Raw genomic sequence first — 25,730 nt, 5'->3', positions numbered from 1 at the left:
GGAATTCTACAAAACTAACTGCTATACGTAATGAACACACACAAATAGTAAACTTACACATTTGTACATGATTATCAAAATTGTTAACTAATAACACCATGGACCTATTAGACAAATCATCTGCATGATATGAAAACCCAAAACAAGTAATACACAAATTGGTGCATGTGTTTGTAGACAAATTAATCAAATTTACAACTTTCTTGAGCTTAGGTGCTCCAAACAGCAAAACGTTGATGAATGTTTATAGATGTATGATGTGGACGCATCAAACAACTGCACTGCATTGAGGTGGCTTAACCCTCAGACGAGCATTTTACTTCTACAAAACATTAAACTTCAGAAAGCTAGGTCAAGCCAGCCTGCCTCAATTACAAGAAGGAAATGTATGGCTGGTTAGTTAGAAATCAGACAACTTAAAGGGCAGTTAAAGTACAAGTATACTAACAAAGAGAATCTGTGCGAGCCTGTGTTACATCGGGCACCAAGCCAAATCGACCAGTGATTAGCAAATTGTTGCTGATTGAATTTGCCCCCATATGCTAACTTGACCTACCAATTTATGCACACATCTCAAGTTAAAGAGGATATGTGATGGTGTAATATCACCACAAAGTGGCATTTCTCCATATTGGTGGAGAAGTTTAACTCTAATCATATGGCACAGTGGGTCGTACCTTGGCTTCACCATTTGTGACCCTGGTTCGAATCCTGCTGAGGTTGTTAGTCCTTATACATACTGTCAGCAAGGTATATTTCAAGACTAGAACTTGATTGAAACCATTGATGTTGTAAACTTACTACTAACATATTGCTTTGATAACAGATAAGGCAGTTGAAGTAATCCTTCCTCAGAAATGCTAACCTTTGACTTTGATTCCTGTCAGCCAATTAAATTTGGTATGGATTCCATTGACTTCTTGTCTAGGCGTTGGAGGTCATGGAGGGTCTGGACGCAAAGCGGACATTGAGACAAAGTACAGCGACATCGTCAATCAGATCCGGCCGCATGTCAGCCCCATCAAGCCTAAGCCTATTTTGCAGGTTGAGCGGGCAGGGTCCGGCCAGCGCACAGTGGAGACGGGCTCCCCCAATGGTTCCCAGACGTCCCAGCCATCGGCGCCTTTGTCACGTTCACAGCAACAGCAGCAGCAGCAGCAACAGCAGGGGCAGGACTCGGAGTCTGCGGAGGGAGAGCTACGGCAGGCACCACGTGCTGCTGTCACCAAGTGCGCTGTGTGCGTGATGCTTTGAACTCAACGGTTTTTCTATGCAGCTTGCAGCCTCTTTGATGGATTGCTGTTGGCTATGGATAGCTCCAGTAGCTCCAACCAGCAGCTTACACAAGTGGCTTAAAAAAGCAGTTTACTCAGCGGCTTACTACTGTAAGTAGCTAGTGCAAGCGGGCTGACACCACTTGTTTCATCAGCTTACTCACCGAAGGTATTCATTATGCAGTAATCACAGTGAATGACTTTGGAAGAATTCTGGCTTTCATTTGGACCAGACTCCATAACCAAAGAGTACCAGGGTCAGTTCGATCAGAAGTCCAAGCAGATATTCTGCTCAGCAATTTTTTTGATCACTGCCAAATAATCAGGTATCACACATCATCAGTGAACCTGGTCAGGCTGTATTGAGCAATGTGTGTGCTGCTAAAACTCAGTCCTAGATATCAGGACTGCTGGTCAGTTTCATGGATTGTGTTTTGTTTTATTCAGTTTTAGTTTCCAAGGGTGAAGTGCAATAGATGAACTCCCCAAAGGTCATTTAAGGAAACTTTGTGAAATTTGACCTCAGTGTTGACTGGCAACGTGGGTTGAGCCCATGGGGGTGTGTTTGGTTTTAGTTTGTAAATAGAGGCTCTAGTTTGTTTGTATTCAATGGAATCAGCATTTGCAGTACCGTAGACTGCTTGGAATAGTTCACAATTGAGCCAGAAGAATGCAGTTACCTTTTTATGCCGTTCTGGCTCACTAAAGTGATGACTTGGCCATAAAGCTAGCACTGTCCTTCCTAGTCTCATGGCAAGCCTAGCTGTATCTTTTTGGCAAGTCATTAACATAGAGTCTTTGGTGTGGGAAACCACATTGTATTCAAATCGGTGATCTGCTCACTGGACATGGAAGTAAATTACGGTACATGTATAACAGTGTTCCACGTTCAACTTAATGTTACTCTGATTGCCCAAAAAAGGTTTTTCATTTGTTCATTTAATCCAAAAAACAAATTGATCGAAATTTCAAAGGAGTATTTCAAATCAGTATAATAAGTCTTTATTGTACAACTTGGTTTTCAACTTCCCATGATTGCTGTCATAGCTTTCCTATTTGAAAGGAAGTAAAAGTTGTTTATTTTTGAAGCATCAATTTGGCAGTTATGTTAGTGACTTCTGTCAAAGACACAAAACTCCACTGCCTGACAGGTTATCTTTGTCCAACACAAATTGCACTGGGTTGAATAGCTAGACTTTCTAAATATTGCTGGGATCATGCATGGCGCCAGCTGAAATTGTCAGTGGATCTCTATATTTTTCTAAGAAAATAGTAGAAGATTAATCAGTGTTTGTTCCCAATCGTATTTTGGCTGCTATTGCCTTTTTCTCAAAGAATGCACATAACTCAAAACTTGGCACCTAAAACTAATCATTCCAATTTTGAATATTAAAAAGGTTTTTGTAAAAAATATAGCAAAGAGTGAGAAAGTGACCAATGACATCGTACTTCAGATGTGCCTTTTTTGTTGTACATATCTGTATAAATCACATATATTTCTTTAGTGCAATTGATGTTATGTGAACTGGTTGTATAGCTTGTAGAGTGCAAGATGCCTGTTGTGTGCTTTGGTATGGTGCTGTGTACACAAGAAACATGAGTTATATGGCTTTCTGTGCGAAAGGTTACAATTGAGTTTTAGATTTTATAATTCCATTAACCTAGGTTTTGGTTGCGTATTGTTTAAAAGATTTTGTGCGACAAATCAATAGATATTTTTTTTAGCGGAATGGATGAGAGCCTGTGACTCGTACACTCTAGCATAAGTTTATTATTGATTGAAGCTCTTAGCTTGCTATCTTGTCAGGAGTGCATTGATGGAAGGATATCAGGGCACCCTTTTTTTAAATTCTGTGGTTTTCGTATCTGGCCGATCCTATTGTTGTCTCCCAACCATAGAAAAGGAAACTTTTCACGCCTCCGACCCTGTCTGTGACATGGCTATGAAAACAATCCAAAAAATCTGTCCAATTTTGTGGTCAGTTTTTGTGGGTTACTAATTCAAACCTCCTTAACAAAGAGTTAATTCAGAGCAAGACAGTCTTACACTGAACACTTTGCATCATTTTTTTAAGCCTTACATCCATACATTCATCGTGTAATTTTTTTGGTACATTATTTCTTAAAGTTCCGACTGACCAACCCTCCCGCTGAAGCCAAAACAACAGGAGAATTATAGAATTAAAAAAGGACGGCCTGACTAGTGTTAGTAAAGCGATACATCAGTATAGTGATTTTGGTAAGTGTGGGGAAGTATTTGCTCCTGGAAGGAAATGTACCAGGGCCAGTAAATGGGATGACAGACATGTAAGCATAGGTGCATGCATCAAAGTATTGCTCCCACAGACTTGACCTTTCATGCATATGGCCTTGAGATGCATAATCAAGCCATACGTTTAGCTTGACCTGCAGTGGTTTGCTCCTAATATTGATATGCTGTAACTGCTTAAAAAACATCTGTTCTTACTCATGAGTAGTGTCTGTACTTCTGAAGTGATTATTGTCACTTAGATTTTTCTTGAAATAATTATTTGCTGCAAAAGCAGATTAAAGCACTTCGATTCAGATTCCTTTTGTAATACAGCAAGTGCCTTTGACGGTGCTTGGATGTTTTTATTTTCAGCGCACTGCTCATTTGACTGCTTGGTTGAATGCTATTTTCTTTTCTTTCCATGTGATACGCCTGAAGTTTTTTAAAAGTAACTTGAATAGTACATGTAGATCAGCTTGGAGCTGAGGTAAAATGTCATGTACATGTGCCAGGGTGTAGACAGCTATATGACCGTTAATTGATTGGATTCAGACAAGCTGTAAGTTTGATCCCCTCCAAATGGTGGTGATAATAATGTATACATTATGCTACATCATTACATGGACATGTATTATGCTACAAGATGATACATTTTTTATTACCCCTGCCTACTTGGCCTATCTGCCCCGAGCTGAAGTGCACCCCCAATCGGCAAAAAGAATGACAGGTGGTTACAAGCGGGTTCTTGCACGCATTCTGTGTGTATGCAAAGACCATAAATGCCGGAGTAAATTAGTTACGCGTACCCAGCGTGCTCTGCATCAAACGCACATATACTTGCACCACTCATGGCATGCCTATGTGGTGAGTGGCAAACAAAAAAAGCATGCCCGCTTTTGTTCCGCTCGGAGCAGATACACATTCCCAAGACCATTTCAACTTTCTAGGAAGTACATGTACATTTATATCCACCTGGAGTTGAAGTACACCCTCACCAGTAACGAAGAGACAGGCTGGGGGGAAATGTGGCCTCCAGGCTTATGCACACGCATGGCGCAGGCACATGCTGAGACCAAACATTTAACTAGAAATTGGCCAAACATGCCAAAACTTGAGCGCACAGACAGAATCTTCCCACCAAAGGACCATCCTTGCTGTGTGCTGTCCTTTCAGTGCAGACAGCTACATCAAATCAAATGATACAGCAGTTGTGACATGAAGCCATTTAACTTGTGGACAGAGAGGCAATTTGTGACTAAGTGTACTTTAAAGGCCAAGGAGGTTTGACTCTAACTGCCAATGTTTGCAGAATTTTAATAGATATTGAGATAATGCTTCAGACCACAGGGCTCTAGCTGCCCAGTGCATTTCTATCAAAAGCAGCAATATAAATCTGGCATTGATGCCTGATAATGTTCCAAGCAGTGTCCTGCTCTGGTCAGCCATAATAATCGGCATAACAGTACATGCAAGTACATGTACAGTACACCCATGTTTGAGCCATGCTGGTAAAAAGGGAGCAATTGTGTCTGACCATGACAATTTTTGTGTGTTTAAAAAAAGGGTTTCCTATTAATTTTATAGGGATTTTAGCAACCCTGGAAATTGGGTTCAGAACCAGTGAAGAGGTTTAAAAATTAGGGAAGAACTTAGTGATGTTTATTGCTCTTGACAATTTTGATTGTTTGAAAGAATTCTTACCCAAAATGCTTTTTTGGGGAAGGAATTTTCCTGAGATTGATCAGTGATGTGAAGGTTGTTTTGCAGGTATGGTGGTTTCACCTACTTTGTAGAAATAACTCTACTTGCATCTCTTTCAATGCGTAATTTCCAATTGTCGGGAGTGTTGTGTTCTTGAATTATGAAGCTCCACCAGAGATTTGTCAGATAGTTTGACATTGATGTTTTTATGCAGTCTGTCGGTACCAACTATTGTGAATCCTACTTTGTTGGAAAAGTGTTTTTCAACTCCAAGTGAGGCCATGCTGTTTCATTTCTTTCCTTCTTTTGTTTACAAGATGTCACTTTTGTGGATTTTTTTTCTCACAGTGATGTCATGGAAAGGGGCTGTCTGTGTCACATTTCTTTAGAGACGACGACCATTGAGACCTGGGGTCTTTTGTTTCCCAGTTGTGAAACTATCCAAGACCAGGTATGCTTGTCAGTAGCACCTGTTAATCTATTAACCCCTTTGTATTCAGTTGGAGATATTCTGGCAGTAAGCTATTGATACACCTGAATGACTTCAGTGCTTCTGGATCATGCAGATGAGGTCTAACTGAATACTAGGTACAGGGCCAAACTGGGTCTGAATAGGGTGCCTTTAGTTCTTCAGTGTTGGTTTCTTTTTAATCTTCAGTGTTGAATTTTTGTGGTACTGGTAGTAGTGACAGGCATAAGAATATAAAAGGCAGGATTTTTAAATGTGAAAATAGTAGCTCTGCATACTGGTAGAGGTAAAATGATTGTACCAGGAGCCATGGACTTTGTTTTTACATCCCCCCTCCCAACGATGAGTGTCACTCAGACAACTTCTGTTGTAAATTACTGAGGATAAACCTACCCCACACTTCAAACATTCCAGGAAGCAGGCATGACAGTTTTAAAGTCATGGAAGCACTCGGTGAGCTTTATTATACAAAGTCAGCAAGTATCAAGCTGTAAATTGAAGTAAGGCAACAGTTCAGTGCAAAACTACAGTAGTTCTAGAATGGTAGACTCGGCTATTCTCAAAAACCCCAAACAGTGGTATTTCAGTTCACCCTCAACCTGCATGTCCAAGTTCAGAAATTGATTTCTATGCGACTGATCTATTCAATCAAAATTGGTAGTCCTCAAATCATTTGCTGCTTAAAACTAGTGTCAAGAGAGTCTATGAACATGTATTAAAACAATAAAACTGATGTTTGTTTAAAATGTGAAGCTAATCTATTAAAATTGAAATCGAAATCTATCCACCATAGGCTTAGTTCGTTGGTCCTGTTGAAGGCAGTCTGTTAAACTGCCATGCTTTTAAATGGAAGTAAATCCTACACAAAAGTTCATTTTTTCTTTATCCAGTTACTTTTTTAAGGAACATGTAACTTTAAGACGGAGTACTTTTTACTAAGGTCCCATATTCTAACTGGGCACTGAAATGGACTAATTTCCTGTGGACAAATGATGTAATTTCTTGAAGCCCTGAGTAGAGAGAACTCGTGTAGTAGAGGTCAATACATGTGTGTGCATGACACATGCTTATTGAATGTACATGCATTGATCAAGGATGATAGCAAGTCTGCCAGAATGCTTGGCAACGTCTCTACTTCACAAAATTTGGCCTAAAAGATTGGCCCATTCTAGTGTCCTATAGCCATAGGGGTGGTGGATATGAAAGAATTAATGAGCAATCAGTCAATAAACTTGGTTTTCAATCATGACCAGAGTTATTCCTCCCACCCCAAGTCTGTCATGAAAAATCGCCATTTGAAAATGTCCTTTATATTTTCAGTACAAAGCTATACCTGTAACTCAAAAGTGATGATTTAAATCAAGCTGAAATTTGAAATTGTTTAGGAATGTTATTGTAGGTATCATTCAATAAATGATCATATCTTCAAACTGAGAATGATAGTACTGTGTCTCCATTGCTTCCAGAATCTTTCAAACTGCCGACTGTAACATTAAACTGAAACCCCCATTTTCCACACCCTTTGGTAATGATTTTGACAGACTGATGCAGCAAGATATGTACACCTGACACAAAAGCATTCTATGTACATGCAGATCACGTATATTAAAAATATGTCACCACTGACCCTTTAAACTCAGGTTTGGGTCAAACTGTAGTCATAAGGCAAATGGGGCTGTACAAAATCTAGCAATTTATTTTCCAGGAAAAGGGCAATTCCTTTCGTCTTTGGGGAAGCACAAATCAGTTTCCATGGCAATTTTTACTTTTCCGCCAGACATGGTAACCACTGTTATTGACTGCTGGACCTCATCAGCCTTTGTGCTGGAAGAACACAAGTTTAGCCTCATCATGACGGAGATTCTTAATATTGTACATGTTACCTGCGGCAGACAGACAATGGAAATAATTACAGAAACGATTACAGTTGGATGCATGTACCAAACCAGTCTACTCCACACACAGCACTTATCCAATAACAGTTTGCAATGTGAACGCACAGTTTCAATTCCATCTAATCTGAAAAACTGATAGTTTCACTGTCTTCTTGACACTTATAAAAAACTTGTATCATCGGTTTGATTGTGATTGTAAACCAAGACACACAATCCCATAACTTACGGTTTACTGCTGGCAAAACACATAAAACAGTCACCGCCTGACTACAAAAACACTCATATGGCATGTTTTAAGTGTGTGCAGTTAAATTCTATGAGTACCCATTGCAGCTACAATTGACAGTAGCATTGTTAGCTAATAACTAACCAACCCCGGGTCTATGCTAGGCCTGAGTTTGGTGAAATGAACCCTGCAAAGTTCTGTGAATTTGGTAGAGTGCCCTTACCCTGGGGTACAAAGAACATGTCTCCAGTCTGCAGGATGCTCGTTGTGTGATGTATAGTGACAGAGACTTTCCCCCGGGTTATGTAGAATACCATGGTGTCATTCCGAACAAACTGTAAACCTTTCTCTTGGAGAGGTCTGATGGTTAGGATTCCTGAAGGAAGAGAAGACACCTTGGCTGGATCAAGATATTTGTGTTCATGAAACACACCTCATGGCTAGAATTTCTTTGGATGTATCGTACCCTTGGATTGATTTAGCCTAAGAGAGCTATGTATTGGCATAAATCTATTTTTAGAAATCAAGGAAAGGAAGCCACCGATGTTCAGATTCTACTGAAGTAAAGTGTTCAAGTAGGTTACTTCATCTGTAGTGTGTGGCCAACAAACAATAGTTCCTTGCTGCTTGAAGATTAGAGAAAGGAAGAGTTAGCACTTTGGTCATGGAGTGCTAGCTATGAGCACATTATAAAGTTTGAAGAGTGAACACTTTGACCAAACAGGAGCTGAAATGAAACAGTCATTGAAATAAGAAAGCAATGTGGGAGAAATACCAATGAAGTGGACCAGGAACGTGCTACATGTACCTAGTTCAAGACAATGCCAGCATACCGGACTGTTTTGAAATTTTAAGTACGACTCAATCTTCAAACCTGGTGAAATATCTGAATCTCTTTTACATTTTATCACTTCTGTAGTTTTACTAACCCTATAAAGCAGTACTGAGGTTATGTACAGCAGCCATCTTTTCGGTTTTTGTTCCATAGGGATACCGTACACAGGAGAAGACAGACCTTTTGTGCATATCCGCATAACAAAGGCACTGACCGGGAAGATGGCTGCCATGCACAACCTCTATTATGTGACAAGTAAGTCACCAGTATTTGAGCACATATTGCATGGACCTAATCAAGTTACCTGAGGCGAAAGCTTTTTGTGAAATGGACTTGCACAAGGTAATTGGATCATCTGCTGTTGCTTCCTTGCCACTGGGTCCAACAAAAACATTCATCTTGGCGGTCCTTAAAGTATCTTCAATGACAAATGAAACATACAACTCAAATTACTTGCTCCCAAATTGTGACTTGTCTCATTGCACACTATTTACCATTTTACAGAACAGACAAACTCATAATGCTGAATAACAACTTCTGGCAAATCCAGAGGTGTGAAAATTCAGCTTTTTAGCTGATTCCAGTTTTTTCTATTTACATGTTGACTCTCAATCTCAGCTTTTTTAGGCACCTGCTGAGTACAAACGTATGGACACTTCGTACATGTTAGCTTTTTTCTAGCTGGATTTTAGCTTTAGTTTTAAGTGGCCACTTGCACCCCTGCAAATCTTACCCACTTCAACCTCTTGCTGTGTGTCAGGGTTCATGACAACCATTGCTGGGTGTTCTGCCACTTTGCCACCAGGGGGTGGGCTAACGTGCATAGAGAGATCAGTGGGTGTCTGTGGTAGTTTCCTCTGGCCTGAATGAAAACAGAAGGAAATGCAAGGGATTAACAAAGATAAATCGTGTCTTTCCAAAAGTGACTTCATGGTGCACTGTATTTTTGTTGGCCTCCTGGATGATGTCATCACGTGGATACACTGCTTTCAATCTCTATGTATTGATCTTAGTCACATTTTCGAGGAAATTTTCTTAGGCTCAACTCATAATTTCAAAGTTTAAGTTTCTTTTGTCTCTTAAACATCTCATCCTGTGGTATTTATTTCAAACCTGAATAAAAAACTAAAGCTTCTAAAGGGTGACCCCTACAAAAACTGCAACCCAACAGTTGCATTTATTTTCTCTCAAAAGAAGTGTCAGAAATTGTTTTGGATATCAAATTGAAGCTTTAGGATGTTACCTTTTCAAAACGTAAGACTTCATTTAAATCTGATGATGTGTTGCAGACATATTTTCAATCAGGTAACAACTCATTTATGGTTCTGTCAAATGGACGTTTATGCAGTTTATCTTGCGAGTGGATGAAGTCACTAAATTTTTTGAGAAAACAGATGTAATTTTGGGTTGCATATTTTTGTAGGGGTCACCCTGAGTGAAATGAATAACTGCAGATGCCGCAAACAAACATACATTTTCAACACAATAAAATGATCGCTACCAAAAAAGGACAACGATGGCAAATATTTTAGGGATCAATGGTAGTAATAACTTACTCCCAGTCCTACAACAATGGCAAATATTTTAGGGATCAATGGTAGTGAAAGCTTACCCCCCAGTCCTACAACAATGGCAAATATTTTAGGGATCAATGGTAGTAATAATTTACCCCTAGTCCTACAACAATGGCAAATATTTTAGGGATCAATGGTAGTAATAATTTACCCCCAGTCCTACAACAATGGCAAATATTTTAGGGATCAATGGTAGTAATAACTTACCCCCAGTCCTACAACAATGGCAAATATTTTAGGGATCAATGGTAGTAATAATTTTCCCCCAGTCCAACAACAATGGCAAATATTTTAGGGATCAATGGTAGTAATAATTTTCCCCCAGTCCAACAACAATGGCAAATATTTTAGGGATCAATGGTAGTAATAATTTACCCACCAGTCCTACAACAATGGCAAATATTTTAGGGATCAATGGTAGTAATAATTTACCCCCAGTCCTACAACAATGGCAAATATTTTAGGGATCAATGGTAGTAATAACTTACCCCTGGTTCTTTTACTGCCTTGCTGCATTGGATGTTCTGGGCTAGATCCAGCAGGTGACTGTACTCCTACCAATACAAACCCTCCTGACTTCCTGCGTTGGTATTCTGGTCGTTCATTGCGCCAGTACTCGACAGGCCTCACTCGGTTACGTTTTGTGCGGCGACGGCCACTCTCAGACTTGTCTGGCGGCACTGGAAATGACAGCGACAAGGATTGGAGACAGTGTGTGACAAAAGATGGGGCAATTTATCTTAGTAGAACAGCATGGTACATGTCTGTATCACGGGGGCAAGTCAGCAGTTGGTTTCATGGACCAGCTAGGAAGCAAATACAGTGTACGGCCTACTCGATGTACATTCCCGGAAGTGGGTAAACAGCAACAAACATCGCCAAACGATTTGGCCAGCACGTCTATGGATAGGTGAATTTTACCTTGGAACTTAGCTTTGCTTAATTTTCAACCAGAAAATTTCAAAGAACTCTTAGGTCTTGTTTCATTAGAATTAAGTTCTAATCACACTTTTCAAGCCACTGAGTTCAAATCTGGATCCAAGTCACGGGTTCAAATCTGGATCCAAGTCACAGGTTCAGAATTCCTCAACATGGCAATTGGAAGAGTCAATGATGCTTTAATATTTCAATAAATGCTTCACTGGTGAACATAAATGCAATTTATGAGTCATGAGTTTTGAGTCAATTAGATGCTTTAACCAGGGGACTTACCAATGATTGGCTTCCGTTTAGGCACTTCAAAGAACTGTAATGTAAGGTTCTTCTTGCGAGCATTGACATTGCTAATAGCAGTATCCTTCAGAATGGATCGTGGTGTTGGCTCAGGATATACTGAAATGGATGGAAAGGAAACATAAATTAAGCCTTGAGATACCTCTGCTTCATAAAGACTAGCATTTCCCATTTGCCCACAGAAAATTTGTTCCTGATTTCCGTTCCATTATGTCATACATCTGCTTGCCCTAGACTTTTTTTTCACTTGATATGCGTCACTCTCAATTTTTAAAGCTGTGTTCCATGCAAAAAAGAAGTCACTGGTATTAACTTGGCTTTATGTCAGGGTTTATGCTGAGTTTATACCAGGTTTTAGCCTTACATCAATGTGTATATTCACACTGTATTACCAACCGAGTAAACATGATTTTTTTTCACAACTGAGAACACACCGTGAAAATCATAAAAAATGATATCATATCATAAAAAATGATATACCAGGCACGAAATGGGACAGAGGGGTACCCCCCACAAGTCCAATCCCTAAACACTCTCCAGCCTATTGTCACTTAACACATCCCCCTAAATGTCTGAAAAGAATTCCTGAGATACCAGTGTAACAATGACCAACACGAAGGTGGAGGGGGGGTGGTTTCTCTATCCCATAGTCTGCAGCAAATGGAAAATGAGGCTATTGGAACACAACTAACTATCTGAGTTAAAAATGACCACAGAGTAATGAATTAACCTTTCATCTGATAATCAAACAGTTAGGATTTCTCAGGAATGTGCTTTCTTAGTTGTTCTTGGGCCAGACGAGACCCTTTACAGGAGAAAACAGGTTAAAAAAAAAACTACAAGTAAGACTCCAAGACAATCATATTCTCAATTTCTTGATTCTGCCCAAAAGTTTAAAATTCCTTCATGCAGGTATATCCCAATGGGTCAAAAACAAAGAGAACACTAAAGCAAGGGCAACACAGACCTGTAGTGCACATGCCTCCTGATGGGGTAGAGCCTGTGCTATCATCCATCATTGTCTCAGGTGCTTCTGTTGTTGCTATGGTTACAGGTCCACCCTCAGAATCTGTTGATTCACTCTCCTTACCGCTTTCGTACTTGTTCAGAAAATTCAAGACTACGTCGTCTGATCCTGGAGGCGGCGTAAAAGGATTAAGGTTCCAGGGAAAATGACAGCAAATAGTACAGACAACTCTCATTAATACGAGGGCCTTGGGACTTGCTTAATTCTCTCGTATTACCGTATCTGGATTCTCGTCTAATTTTAAGAATTTTCCCACTGGTAAGGGTAATGAATTTGCTTTCAAAAAAGTTCAAACATGTTCTTTATGAAAGTGGAATGACTAGTATATGAAGATTGGATAAAGAATTATTTCAACAAAACATGTTTTATAAATCAGAAGAACAAAGCAGAAAAGTCATAAAACACAACAATAGGTCAAGCAAACTCATCACCAGTCAAAGGGATGTAACCTGCTGCACTGTGTGTTACTCATACAGAGAGAACATGATCGTAAGTACATTAACGTATTAGTTGGTGACTGACTAGAGAGATGCAATTTTATGCATGTACAGTACCAAGTGAGGGAAGCTAATGAATTTTGGGGTGGACAACAGAGGGGGTAGTTTGGGCCTTGGTAATGCTTTAGCAGGAAAAGAGTTTGCAATATGACTTCCAAAAGGACATTCAGAAAGGATTTAAGTGACGAATGAATTTTACGTTAGTTTATAAGTTGGGTAGGGGCATCTCTCTACTTTCTGTTTCATGTTTTGGTGGGGAGTTTGTAATGAGTTTGTTCTGATCGGGCCCTCTGGTGGCCTGGGAATCGCACACACCCATTGTAGGTTGTGTTTGTTCAGATCAAGTAGCATGAAAGTGCCCACAAAGAAAACTCTTTGATTGCTCAGGAATCTATGATGCCCCCAAACCGCATTTGTGCATTGGCCAGCATTATTACCGCACTTAGTACAACGGCACTTGTATTGAATGGGTTCGTTGAATGACAAGTTGTTTTCAAAGTAGAGAAATAAGAACACACTGTACATCTGCACTCAACCGGACTAGAAAAAGCGCTCGTTTTAACCAAACTCTCGTATTGCCCAAGCTTGTATTAAAAACATTTCTTCCTCACAGCAATCCACACACTTTGGTCAGGACTGGAAAAATACGCTTATCTTAAGCAGAAAGTCATCTTATTCTGGCTCATATTACCAAGCAAATGGCAAATTTCACATTTACTTGACTTTTTGATCAATAAACAATGTCTATCACTGACAGGTTGGTGCTTCTCAACGACTTCACCAAGAGTCTGAAAACTTTTAGAGCCATGTCAGGTAAAACATGGACCCCTGGAAGACAACCAATTGCAAATCATCCAAAGCTGGAGAAGGGAGGGTTGTTACCATCAGCAACAGAGGAGAGTATAAGCAGTGAAAAACAAACTGGTAAAGAAACTGCAATTAACTAGTGTTAGATCCTAAATATTAACCATCTTGCCTTGGATTTCTTGAGCTTTCATCTTCCTCGTAGTACCACCACCTCTGGCTCTGCCTCGGCCTTTAGTTCTACCTCTTCCCCTGCCAGATGCAGTGACAGTCTTCACTGGAGCCTCCTGGGTCGGGTTTTCTTCACTTCCGACTGGATTCTCCTTGTCTTCAGCTGTTGCATGGCCCTTACTTGTTATCCCAGCAGCAGAAGGAGGGCCTGGGACAGATGGATCATTGAGGAAGCTGCTTGGTAGATCACCAGAGTAGAGCTTCCTCTTTCCTCCTCTCTTCCTGCCACCCCTCACCACTGGCGATAATGATGGCTCAGACTGTTTCTTGGTGACCACGGCTTCAACAGCATTCTCACTGGTTCTCTTTGGAGGCATCTTGTCGGGTTTCTCCTCACCAACTTCTGATCTCCTGGAGGTGGAGCATCTTTGAACAAGTTTCACACCTGAAGTCCCCTTAAATTTCTTTCTTGGAGAGCTGTCACTATCGTCTACATCAAGAGCATGCTGAGGAGATGGGGATTTGATGGCTCCTAACAGAGGTGCCTTCCCTGCAACTGGTACCTCCCCTACCGTAGGCAGCGAGGGTTCATCAGAGATGACCTCCACGCTGCAGAAGTGCACACTGGTGCGTTTCTTCCTTGCTGATATCCTTGATACTGTGGTTGGACGCTTGAATGAAGACTGCTTTTCCTGGTGCGCTGAGTTTGGGAGAAGCCCTTCCTGATCAACTGCCTCCACACCGTTGGTATCAGCCTCAGTTTCTGCTTCTTCAACAGTCTCACTGTCACTGGGCTTCTTGCTCTTCAAGGACCTATTTCTTTTCCTGCTGACCTTGCTACTATCTACGTTCTGGACTTTGTCTTCTATTACATCTTCAGCTCCTTTACTGTCTTCCATCGTGGAAGCAGCTGCATGTAATTTAGGCTTCTGCCGTCTGCTCTTTCTTCTACCATCATCTTCATCTGTTCCTGTTGAGCTAGTCTCGTTACTGCCTGTGAAACCACTCAAGCTCTGCTGGGCTGTCTTGGTCTGTCGTCTCCTGGACTGTTTTCTTTTTGCAGTATCCAAGTTGGAGCCGTTAGCACCAGACTTCTCAATGTCACTGCTGTTCGTAGCTGCCCTCCGTGATCTACTTCTAGCCTTGGACCTCCTTGACTGTGATGTCTTGGGCTGTTGCCTTGCTTTCTCAACATCTGCTTTGCTTTCTTCACTGGATGAACCTTTTAAAGATTGCTGTCCTTGCATGCTTTCAGTTATCTCCTTGGTAGAACTTGGAACTTCTTCATCAGTCACAAGATCGACAAAATCCTTGGCAGGTGCCTCTTGCTTGTCTGCCTTCTTTTGTTTTCCTCTCTGACTCTGTGTTTTAGACTGCAAATCATCATCATCTCTCTTCGACTTGGTTTGTGTTGTGCCTCTTTTCACAGTTCCTCTACTCTTGGCCCTGGGATTCAAGGTGGATTTGTAGGAGCTATCATCATCCACAATTTCCACCATTTCTTCATCATCAGCATCATGGAAAGATTCATAATTTCTGTCAATATTAATCACGTCTGATGCAGCCTCTTTGGTTCGGTCCTGCTGGTTCACAACTGATTTGTGGAGTGATATGAACATCCCTTCATCTCCCGAAGTATCTTCCTCTGCAAGCCTTACATTTCTTTTCCTTCTTCTTGTCGACTTCCGTGCACCGGTTGTCTCCTGGTTATCACTGTCAGTTGGTTGCTTTGGTGCTCTTGGTCTTCCGCTTGTACTTTTCCTTGTGGGTTTCTGTTTCACAGCTTCATTCTTTGACTCCATTCTGCAATGTGAAGATGAGTGATACAATAAGCAATAAACAGGAAGAATTTTACCAATAACAACTTCGTTTTTTCGAGAAGCTCAAAGAGGTTAATTTCATTTGTTCTCACATTTCCTGGTCTGACATCTGTTTGGATAAGGCCTCATCTGGTAGGTCTTTCTCTGACGATATTTCTTCAACAGATTGGTGTGTTTTGTCATTGGTCTGTGGCATCGTCTTCCGTATCATAACAGAAGTCCCAAGTTCTGCTCTTTCTGGTGACATCTCCTCTTTGGCTGTGCTAAGGCCTTCTGAATTCTCGTCTGACTGAGAGCCTTTTAAGGTTGCCTCAGATGATGTGCTTCCATCATCACTATGACTCTTTACTGCTCTAGCTGAACTCCTACGAGTGGATGTCCTTGGTGTGTTGTCCACATCATTGCCAAAACTCAGCCTGAAAGAAAAGAATTACAAAAGTTGTATTCTTCACTAGCAATGCATGTGAGTCTTTGATGTGCATTCTCAAGGAGAAAACAGCAAGCAGGTTGAGGCAAAAATTATGGGGAAAAGAAGGCTCTGACCTCGTCTTGGTCTTGAATTCCTGAAGCGCTGAGTTGGGAACCTGGAAAGAATTGCCTCCTTTGATGATGCTGCCGGTGATGTCTGACTCTTGTATCCCTCCATCACGGCTTGGTGTTGCTATGGCAACCTCAGCCTCATCCTCCATGCTGGCTGTTCCATTCTCCACTTCAGTGAGCAAGGTCTCCTCGCTGGTCTTTGCCCGACTGATTTGGACTGACTTGGCAGGATCTGCAGCACCGTTGGAGGTTTTGGAGGAAGTTGAAATGCCGGCTTTAAGGCCAATGTCGGACAGGGGTTCCACATCAGTGCTGGCGCGGGAGCTTGGAGTGAAGTCAGGCATGCTCTTCAGTGGAGAACTCAGCTACAGAGAAAGTCAGAGATGAAAATCAGGGATGAATGAACTTTTACAGGTGCCACTCATGAAGTCCATTATCACATTTTAAAGTAATACTTGTTTAAAATAAAGAATTAAGCAATTACTGACCTTATATGCTTTTCCTTTATTTTCTTTATTGGCACGGAGGGATAGATCAACACTTTCATCACCTAATTGAAGTAAAAAGGTAAGATCAAGGATGGCGATTATAGCCTGAGGTTTGGGGAGAGAAAGACATATAAATGGATTATTTAATCTGTGCTCAGCCCTAATCCTTGAAAGTTTGGACAAATCCAACTTGGCCCTTTTTTCTGCTTTTTATAGCCTCCACACTTTTTGAGGTTTAAAATCTCTGTACAGTGACACATGGTCCACATTCCTTTACATTTTGCAAAATTTGGAAACAGGCATGAAACTTGGACTTTGACAAAATATAAGGACATAGCTATCTATATAAGATTTTGTGTAGTATTTTTTTTTGAGAGAGATTATTCCACTGTTTGTGGCATTCAGTACGAGCAGATTACCACCGGGGACAAAAGTGCTCCAGCAATGAGCGATACCTACCACTGCACACTAATCTGGTCCCCACTGAAAGACACCAGTAGCACACTTTGCCAGTTTCAGGAACCAAAGAAAGTTACATAACACTGCACAATCTGGGCTCTTTTTACAAGGTGGCAGGCCTGGCTGAAATACTCAGGCATCAATAGATGCTGTCTGTCAGATAGAGTAGTCGCCAGACAGTAATTCGTGTTGGTGTAAACGTCCAGTAAATGAAGCTATGTTTTGAAGAATTTTGAAAACGGAAACTCTTGAAAATCTCCCGGGTTTATGTCACGCAACCTCAAATTCTACCCGGCAGCAGAGCCAGCTGATTTTAAGTTCATTCAGACACTTTAAATAGTGAGTACTTACCTGAGTCTGACCAGTAGTCATCAAAGACCTCATAGCCTTCACTGTCTTTGCGAACTTCCCTGTTTAGCACCCATCCTGTCCGTCTGGGAAATAATGTATTCAAAAATGCTTGATGAATGGTGTTTCTTTTTCTTTTTTACCAAGTCCTTTCTGATGGGTGAAATGAGAGGTGTGATTGGTCTAGCACTCTTACAAGTAGCCATCATGGATCTGACTTGCTTGATGCTGTGCAATAATCTAATGCTAAACTCTCTAGGCCATTTTAAGTAAGCCCCAGATTCAGGTACGATCAAAATACAGTAAAACAATGGAACACAGGGGGCCATGTATTTCAATTTACCTGGATTTGCTAAAGTCCAGGACAACTAAATCCATGCAAAATGCTCAAGTATTTTGGCTTCTTTAGCAAGGTTTTTATCAAGGCTTAGCATTTTAGAAAGACCACTCGCAATTCTCTTGATCCAGTTTTTCCAATGACCTTACATGTAACTCACCTGCCAACTCCTTGATCAATGGGGTTCACAAAGCGATTCCGGTACACTTCCTGGTACTATTTTGTATAATGGGAAAGAAGAGGATGGAAATCCAAAATTGTAAAGTCGAAGTAGAAAAAAATTCCCTTAATTCATGTCAAGATAAAAATTCAGAAATCTGCAAGTTTCTTTAATTTCACAGTAAAAACAGGCAGTATTGACGCCAAGCAAGTAACATGGCCACATAGCCATGGTGAGCAGCAAGATGAGGAATCCCCTTTGGTGTTAACCTGAGCTGACAGCATACATGTACTGTTCTACATACAACTTGTCTTAGCTGACACATGCTTTAATCACTAGGATAGATGTTGGCCTTTCTGTTCACAGTCCTGATTATCATCAACTTAATCTGGCATCCTTTTACATGTCCTGAGCAATGGAAAGATGCTATACCCATACACATTCTAAAACTTCAAAAAGACCCTGGTCACTCTTCTTGTTATGGACCTACATGTATAGCTCTGACTTCCTATCTATATAAAATCATGGAGCAAATATTTAATTCTAGCTGTTCCTAGTTTTTAGAAGCCCACAACCTACTATCCAAGTATCAGAGTGGTTTTCGCAAAGTGGGACACTGACGCATAAGGCAGCATTAAGGGAATCACTAATCGACAAAGTCATCTCAACTTCTTTTTGAGAGGGACGATGTCAGACGCTGTATGCCTGGCAAGCGAGATGCCACAAAGGATGAAAGCTAGAAGACACAGACACCCATCTTGAATGACTACCTCAGTAATCTGCATGCAAAATTTTGTGTTGACAACCTGGATATTCAGCTTTCCTTCTCCCTGTTCTGCAAGATGAACCCAGAGTACGATGAACTCACATCACTGCTTTCCAGAAAGAAATGCTTATGCACAACCCACCAAAATATGGTATTAAAGCTCAGCTGTTTGCAATCCCTGGGAATCAACATTTCTGCAAACCCTGATACAGTCAGTAGAACCGTTACCAAAGACCATAGCAGAACTGCTTTCAAAGGTTGACGACACAGAAGTAACGTACGAAACTTGGCAGAATGTTGAGGTCAATGAAACGAAAGAATTGTAAAGGATTGTAAAGGTACAGGAAAGTCGAGATGAATTCACTGAGGTAAGTGCGACTACAGATTGTTTCTAGCTCGGGTCGAGAGAGTCTGTCAGTAGCATAAGGCACTGGCAGATTTGAAAGAAACACCTACCCCCAAATCACGCCATAGTTCAGATGGACTTTTCAGAAAATTTCACTTGCCAGAATGCTCAGGAGACAGTATTGGTGGCATCAGGCAGCAGAAGCGCTCAAGCAGGGAAAGGTTGTTATTCAAGACACCGATGATTTCTTCTCATGGGCATCTTCACACCAGAAGGGAATCCCTGATATACTTTACAACAAAGGAGAATATGATGAGGCGGCTCGACAGTTATCCACATTGGACTGCCACCCCATCCAGGAACAATGAAAACACACGTGATAACTGCAGATAACATCTGCAGAAAGCATTTGCTGACATGCACTGTGTCTTGTTATTGCGTCAAAGTTAGAAAAGATCGGAGAGGTGTCAAGGATGGGTAAAAAACCTGTTATATTGAAAACAACCCAACCTGTGCAAGTCACTGCTAATGGAGGACAGCGGCATCGTGCCAGCCATCGGTGACCATGTTGACCGAATACACCCACACAACTGGTACATTGGCAAGGTGTTGGAAGCTGAAGAAGATCGTAATCCAAAGATCACTTTCATGGTCACAGTCTAAACAGGGCTGCAGATACAAATGGCCCCACCCTCCAGATGACATATGGGTTTCATTTGAGGATGTTCTCACCAAGGTAGCAGCCACGCCAATTGGAAAATCAGAGAGATTCTTTAAGATAAAGACAGCAACACTCAATGTCATTGAGGGTTTGGTGCAGCAAGAAGTGAATAAATATGATGTACAAAAATAAATCAATAACGCATGTCCAACGGCCTAGGTTTATGAACGGGTCTTACATGTACAAGTACAAATATTTTTGCAGAATTTGGCATGTGTAGTTTTTAGTTTTTGACAATGCCTCTGTCGTATGAAGTGTGGAGTTTTCCCATAACATCATTATTATGATTGATTCAACAGCTTTACAGCTTTGTGTACAGTGCTGCTAACTGCAATACCCCCATATATCGTATTTTTAATCTGACTTGCCAGATATGTCACCAAAAACAGCTTGGCAGTGTAGATTTTACTTTCTCAATCTTACCAGAAATATAATTGCCGGTTCATCAAAATGATAATGACTAATTACTTAACTCATAGCAAATAAATGTGAAGTTGCAACATGCAAAGTGATTGATGTAACAGTGGACATTATGTGCAGGTCTCATCGAGACAATTTCTGTACCTTGTTTTCACAATCTAGGAAAAAACCTGGTGTTTTCCAATGTAGGTACCTGTCAAACACCATCATTGAAATCCCTCTTTTTTCGTCTGTCTTTCATGATGTGCAGCTCTGAAATTCATATTGACTTAAGCATCCCCAGATTTTGTTTCCAAGACAACTTTTCTACAAGTAGAATGGTGGTAACGTATCTGTTAGGTACAAGTTCAAGTATTCATGTCCAAAAATATGGTTCAGTTAGAAATCAGTCTTGTTTTGTTCCATGTTCCGGAGCTATTAAACTTAATTGAGCAGACTTCATATATTCATTGTAGTTAATATTTTGTGAAGTCCTAGTCCTAACTCCCAACTTGATCTTTTTAGCAAAGAATGAGAGAATCGCCAAATGGATCAACAACTTTTCCACAGACAGAAAAATACAAGTTAAAATCAACAACTTTCTATCAGCAGAAAGAATCTTGGATAATGGTGTCCCTAAACGTCTATCAGCAGAAAGAATCTTGGATAATGGTGTCCCTAAACGTCTATCAGCAGAAAGAATCTTGGATAATGGTGTCCCTAAATGTCTATCAGCAGAAAGAATCTTGGATAATGGTGTCCCTAAACAGAGTGCTGTCAGTCCTCTTTTGTTTAATATTGCTGCTAATGATCTTTCTCATAGTGTTAACGGAATCACTTTCTCACAATATGCTGCTGACATTGCTCTATGGAAGTCGAACTGAAATATCTCCTACCTAGAAAAGAAAATCCAACAACCTAAACAGCATCAGCAACTGGTGTGACGAATGGGATTTGAAACAATCGATTGCCAAAACAATTGCTGTTCTTTTCACCACCAAGAAACACGCCAACATCTCTTTAAATATCAATAACAACGTCATTCCACTACAACCTTCGGCTAAATTCCTAGGAGTCATCTTCAATAACAGACTAATTTGGAAAACACACAATGTTAATGTTGTAGCTAAATGCAGTAAGAGGCTTAACATTCTTAGATGTATCTGGGGAGAATACTGCAAACTCTCCATCATCGGTATACTAATCTTATCAAGCCTATCCTGGAGTATGGATGTGAAGCATTTAATGCTGCATCATCTTCGCTTATAAGTTTGACAGTACCCAGTACCACGTCTTCAAAATATGCACTGGTGCTATCCACAGTTTTCTCTCTACGGACTCCAGACTAAATGTGGGGACTCTCCATTAGTCCTTCAATGACAATTTCTATTAAACTTACAGAGCTACAACACATGTTCACAACAATCATCCAAATGATTCCTTCCATCAAGTTAACTGGCAAACTGGCATTTAATGCTGCAACATCTTCGCTGATAAGTTTGACAGTATACAATACCAAGTCTTCAAAATATATAATATATACCAAAAATATATATATAGATATATAATATATACCAGTACTTCATCGCTTTCATCTCCTCACAAAACCCCCCTTCAAAGCCAGAATAGATCACAATGCTCCCATGACCTTTCCACTTACTGATAACTTCCCATTTTGGCAGTATCATACATCTTCAATTTCCACAGAAATCCTTTCCGGGACTCACATACATGTAAAATGTAAGCAAGATCCTTCTCATGAAAAAAAGAATATTTCTTTGGAAATCGTCAATACCAATTGAAACAATTCATTGCACATAGACATTGATGGATCTTACAATGCAACAACTGCATGTAATCCTGTTAGGAGCGGTATCTATACTCCCAATTTAAATACTCCAAAGGATTTCGGCTACATGACAGTATCTTTGTATTCGCAGCAGAACCTTTTGCAATACTTCTTGCTGTGGAATGGTTCGAGTATGTCACACCCCTCCATGTATGTATTTTCAGCGACTGTCTCAGCACAATTCGAGCCATACATGTATATCCAAACCCTTTCCCTAACATAAAATTGTTTGCGATAAACGCCACACTCTCATCAGCATTTGGAACCAGCACAATAGCATAAATTTTGAATGGATCCCCAGTCACTGTGGTATCCCAGATCAGATTGCTCAATTAGCCACCAAGAAAGACACTGTCGACCATCCCCCATCTGGATAGCAAAATCAAGCACACTCTCAAACAAAAAACTCACATTTCTCTTGTGCATTCACATCTTTAATAATGAAGCAGTCATATCTAGATTTGTGTGTCACTTCCCAATGACGATCAAAATCTTTGCTTAATTCTGAGGTTCAGCTGTACCTTCGGTAATTTTACTTTCTTTACTCTCTCTCTGTGTCCTCTATTTTGTAATGATAGCTGCATATGGATATTAGTGTGACAAATAAGGAACCAGGCCAAAAACAAGCATTTGCTTACTGTCTGGTATCCATCATTCATCATCTCTTATTTCATTCTGTAATAAAATTGTTTCTATATGTTCTAATTGTGATGTACGGAAATAAACCAACCAAGTAACCCAAAATTAGCAGAAACAATCCCGAAATTTGATCCTGTCAAGAACATCAAGTGTGAGCCTTCCGTTCCCCTTCATGAGCTGGAGGATGAAACGTCATCAGGAAGTTATCATGCACAGATTACGTCTTGAAGTATGTAGAGGCCTGAAGAAATTCCTATATCAAACTGGTATTAAAACACCCAGATGGTCTTTGTGAAGTGTGTGCATGCACGGATGACATCAAACACTTTCTCCTTAAATGTAACAAATTTATCCCACAAAGACAAACCCTCAAACAATCACTAGGTCTCTCTAACATGTACATGTAGATGAACCTTACTCAACTTCTCATACACAAACAACACAGTAACCACATTTTCAAATACATCAAGGAATGCAACATCAGTATTTAATCCATCCAATCATTTTATCCTGTGGGAGATGCAAGCAAGAGATTCGGCATTGGCAAATTCTCTTTGAGGTTTTTCCACTTATGGCTACTATGTTTAACATCCTGTATGCCAAGTATATCTTTGTCTTTCAGAAACCAACAGCGACCGAAGAACAAAACAAAACAAAAACACAAAACCTGAAATCTGCGGGGGGGGCCCTTGGGCTAACACCCCGGGGCCTAGGTTGCGCCACTGCTGGTTAACTGGGACCATTGTAAGGAAATCTATGCTCATAATCTTCAGGCAATCACATGGCATATGGTATGCTTTTAAATGTAGTGGCAGACGATGTGCATTTGCCTTTGTTTGATTACTACATTTTAATTTGTATGATCTGCTTGCCATCTTACGTTTAGGCTCTAGTTTACACTACATGTACATGACTTGTGTAAAATTTTGTGCAAGACCCCTTGACCTAAGTTCCAATCCCTGAATGACAAAAAAGTTGTTTTGGCCTTTCCAGCCCCTATGGCAGTCACCATAGCAACCATTCCAACTCCTGACCTAATGTTCCCCTTGGGAACCATAACCGCTCTTACCAGTGTACTGCCTGTGCACTGACCACATAGTTCCATCTCCATTCCCACCAGTTCTGTTGCTAGTGTCAGAGTTAACCACACAACCAGTATACAGTGTAGGCTTTTACACCAGTACATAGTTGGACACCCAGGTTTTAGCAACGCCCTGTGTACAAAATCTTTTGTCAACTACCCTCTTGTTAATTTGATATCTCCATCACTCTGTTACTCCAATCCCATAAATCAGTTGATTGATACTACATTCCATATTTGCGTATTTCAGTAGAACTTCGACATTGTGTCATCAACTCTAAATTTTAAAGGAAGCATTATTGTACAACGGGACTGAATTTGATTCCTTTGTGAGTGCCCAATGTAAGCCTTTAGCTGAAGTAGGCTTTAATATCCTTACCTTTTTGTTTATCACCTCTATATTTGTTTATTTATAATTCCTGTGTGGTTTACAGAGGAATATGAGATGCTAGTGTGAGACATACATGTACTGTACATGTAAATGTATGATTAAGTGGCCGTTTTGTTCAAGAATAGGGAAATAACAAGAGGCAACAGGCAACAGCGGGGTAGACGAGACATACCGTACACATGCATGTATCATGTACATTGTACATATACGTGCAGTGCATGTGCTGCAAAGGTCCCATCTTGTGTTTTTTCAACCTGAACCTGTGAACTTCAGAACGCTGAGTTGAGTGTACTGTGTGACGAGAGTAACAAAACATGACCTTTTTAAAAAGGTGCCCCTCGAAGTATGAAATATTAAAACGCAGGGGGAAAATGCTCTCCTTTTGGATATAAATAGAGGTGAATCTTCACAGGCCTGTAGGAATGTACCTCGCAGTTGAATATATCCAAAATCAACATGAATATTACTATGACAAACCGTAATAATCAAGTAGTTTGGGATAACCATCATGACCACGAAGGACGCAATATTACATCCCTGTTATTTTCTCCTTCGTACATGTATTTCCAATTTTAGTAAAAAGTATTCTTTGGATTCATGTAAAAAAAATAAAATTTTTCATTACGTACATACAGTGACATACTCTACCCCAATCCCCATTTAAAGAGCAACCCCAATGGTGGTGAAAAAAATGGGAATACAGTTTAATCATGGTTATACTCAAGTGGTATCCAAGTAATAAATTATATATGTAAAGTGGCACTGTGACTTCTGAATAAAAAGTAATAATGAGATAAAAATATGGACTAACTCCGCGGGTTGTTTAAAAACTTTCCATGTTTGTACCATTGGTGGCGCCACACAGAAATGCTTTTTGGTTACATAACACCGTGGAAACAAAAAAACCTACGAGGCCTACATGAGAAATCTCGTTTCCATGACCTCTGTGCTGACTTTCAGTGTTCATGAATCGTGGTATTCGGTCCTGCACTATAATGATCATGACTATGGTCGTATGGACTAACATGACTAAGTACTGCCTGGACAATACTGGAGGAAGGAAACATCTGGTAGGCATGGTAGGCCCTACGTGTGACAAGAGAAACCAACGAAGTTCATACAAAACCTGGTTGACTTACTCTTCTGTCCTTTTCAGCTGACATCTTTATCCGTTGAAACTCAAGCAAAAACAAAACAGAAAAAACTAAGGCCTAAGCTACGTCCGGTCCGTGCAACGAACCACTTAAATCGTCAAAACAACCGCTACGAGCGCGCCGCCATTTTTGTTCAAATCTTTAGGCTCTTTTCAATGTGTTGTTATTATTAGTTTAAAAATAAGCTAATGATTGTAAATTTGGAAGTAAAAAAATAAAATTATTTATTCTGCGAATTAGTTTTTATAAAAACTCCATTATAATGTTCAACTTTC

The 25,730-nt window shown here is 40.3% G+C and overlaps 3 protein-coding genes and 1 pseudogene across 4 annotated transcripts in view; 3 read left to right on the top strand and 1 right to left on the bottom strand.

The window, feature by feature from the left end:
* Positions 1-7,132, top strand: part of LOC110987214 (uncharacterized) — a 46,327-nt gene extending 39,195 nt beyond the window's left edge. For both annotated transcript variants that reach the window (XM_022249753.2, XM_022249754.2), the window contains exon 21: positions 929-7,132. In XM_022249753.2, the coding sequence (XP_022105445.2) occupies positions 929-1,254 (326 nt within the window). In that variant the 3' untranslated portion in view covers positions 1,255-7,132. The remainder of the gene's footprint in view (positions 1-928) is intronic.
* LOC110987226 (uncharacterized) lies at positions 6,126-25,592 on the bottom strand. Its single transcript, XM_087144575.1, has 14 exons — positions 25,441-25,592; positions 18,110-18,165; positions 17,616-17,698; positions 16,806-16,867; positions 16,321-16,682; positions 15,870-16,193; positions 13,959-15,760; positions 12,426-12,593; positions 11,438-11,557; positions 10,714-10,905; positions 9,385-9,513; positions 8,956-9,069; positions 8,040-8,192; positions 6,126-7,578 (listed from the first exon to the last, which is right to left on the bottom strand). The coding sequence occupies exons 1-14, from the start codon at positions 25,462-25,464 to the stop codon at positions 7,508-7,510; spliced, it is 3,660 nt and encodes a 1,219-aa protein (XP_087000701.1). The 5' UTR covers positions 25,465-25,592; the 3' UTR covers positions 6,126-7,507.
* The window catches only part of LOC110987199 (HAUS augmin-like complex subunit 3), a 32,939-nt gene continuing 16,091 nt past the window's right edge, over positions 8,883-25,730 (top strand). The window contains exon 1 of the mRNA XM_087144576.1: positions 8,883-8,906. The gene's annotated coding sequence lies outside the window, so the exon portion shown is untranslated. The remainder of the gene's footprint in view (positions 8,907-25,730) is intronic.
* On the top strand, positions 18,178-20,115 carry LOC147797173 (uncharacterized; annotated as a pseudogene).

The sequence above is a fragment of the Acanthaster planci genome, linkage group LG12, assembly GCF_054643075.1.
Source record: "Acanthaster planci isolate LZ-2023a linkage group LG12, COTS_SCS, whole genome shotgun sequence".
Lineage (NCBI taxonomy): Eukaryota > Metazoa > Echinodermata > Asteroidea > Valvatida > Acanthasteridae > Acanthaster > Acanthaster planci.
This window is presented reverse-complemented; position numbering and strand designations above follow the sequence as displayed.

Excerpts from the sequence above, each read along its gene's own strand:
- LOC110987226 (XM_087144575.1), bottom strand. The coding sequence starts at position 25,464 with ATGTCAGCTGAAAAGGACAGAAGA. Across the intron at positions 16,683-16,805 it reads ATAAAGGAAAAGCATATAAG|CTGAGTTCTCCACTGAAGAG; the intron begins GTCAGTAATTGC and ends CTTTCTCTGTAG. Across the intron at positions 9,070-9,384 it reads ACAGCAAGAGGTTGAAGTGG|ATACTTTAAGGACCGCCAAG; the intron begins GTAAGATTTGCA and ends TTGTCATTGAAG.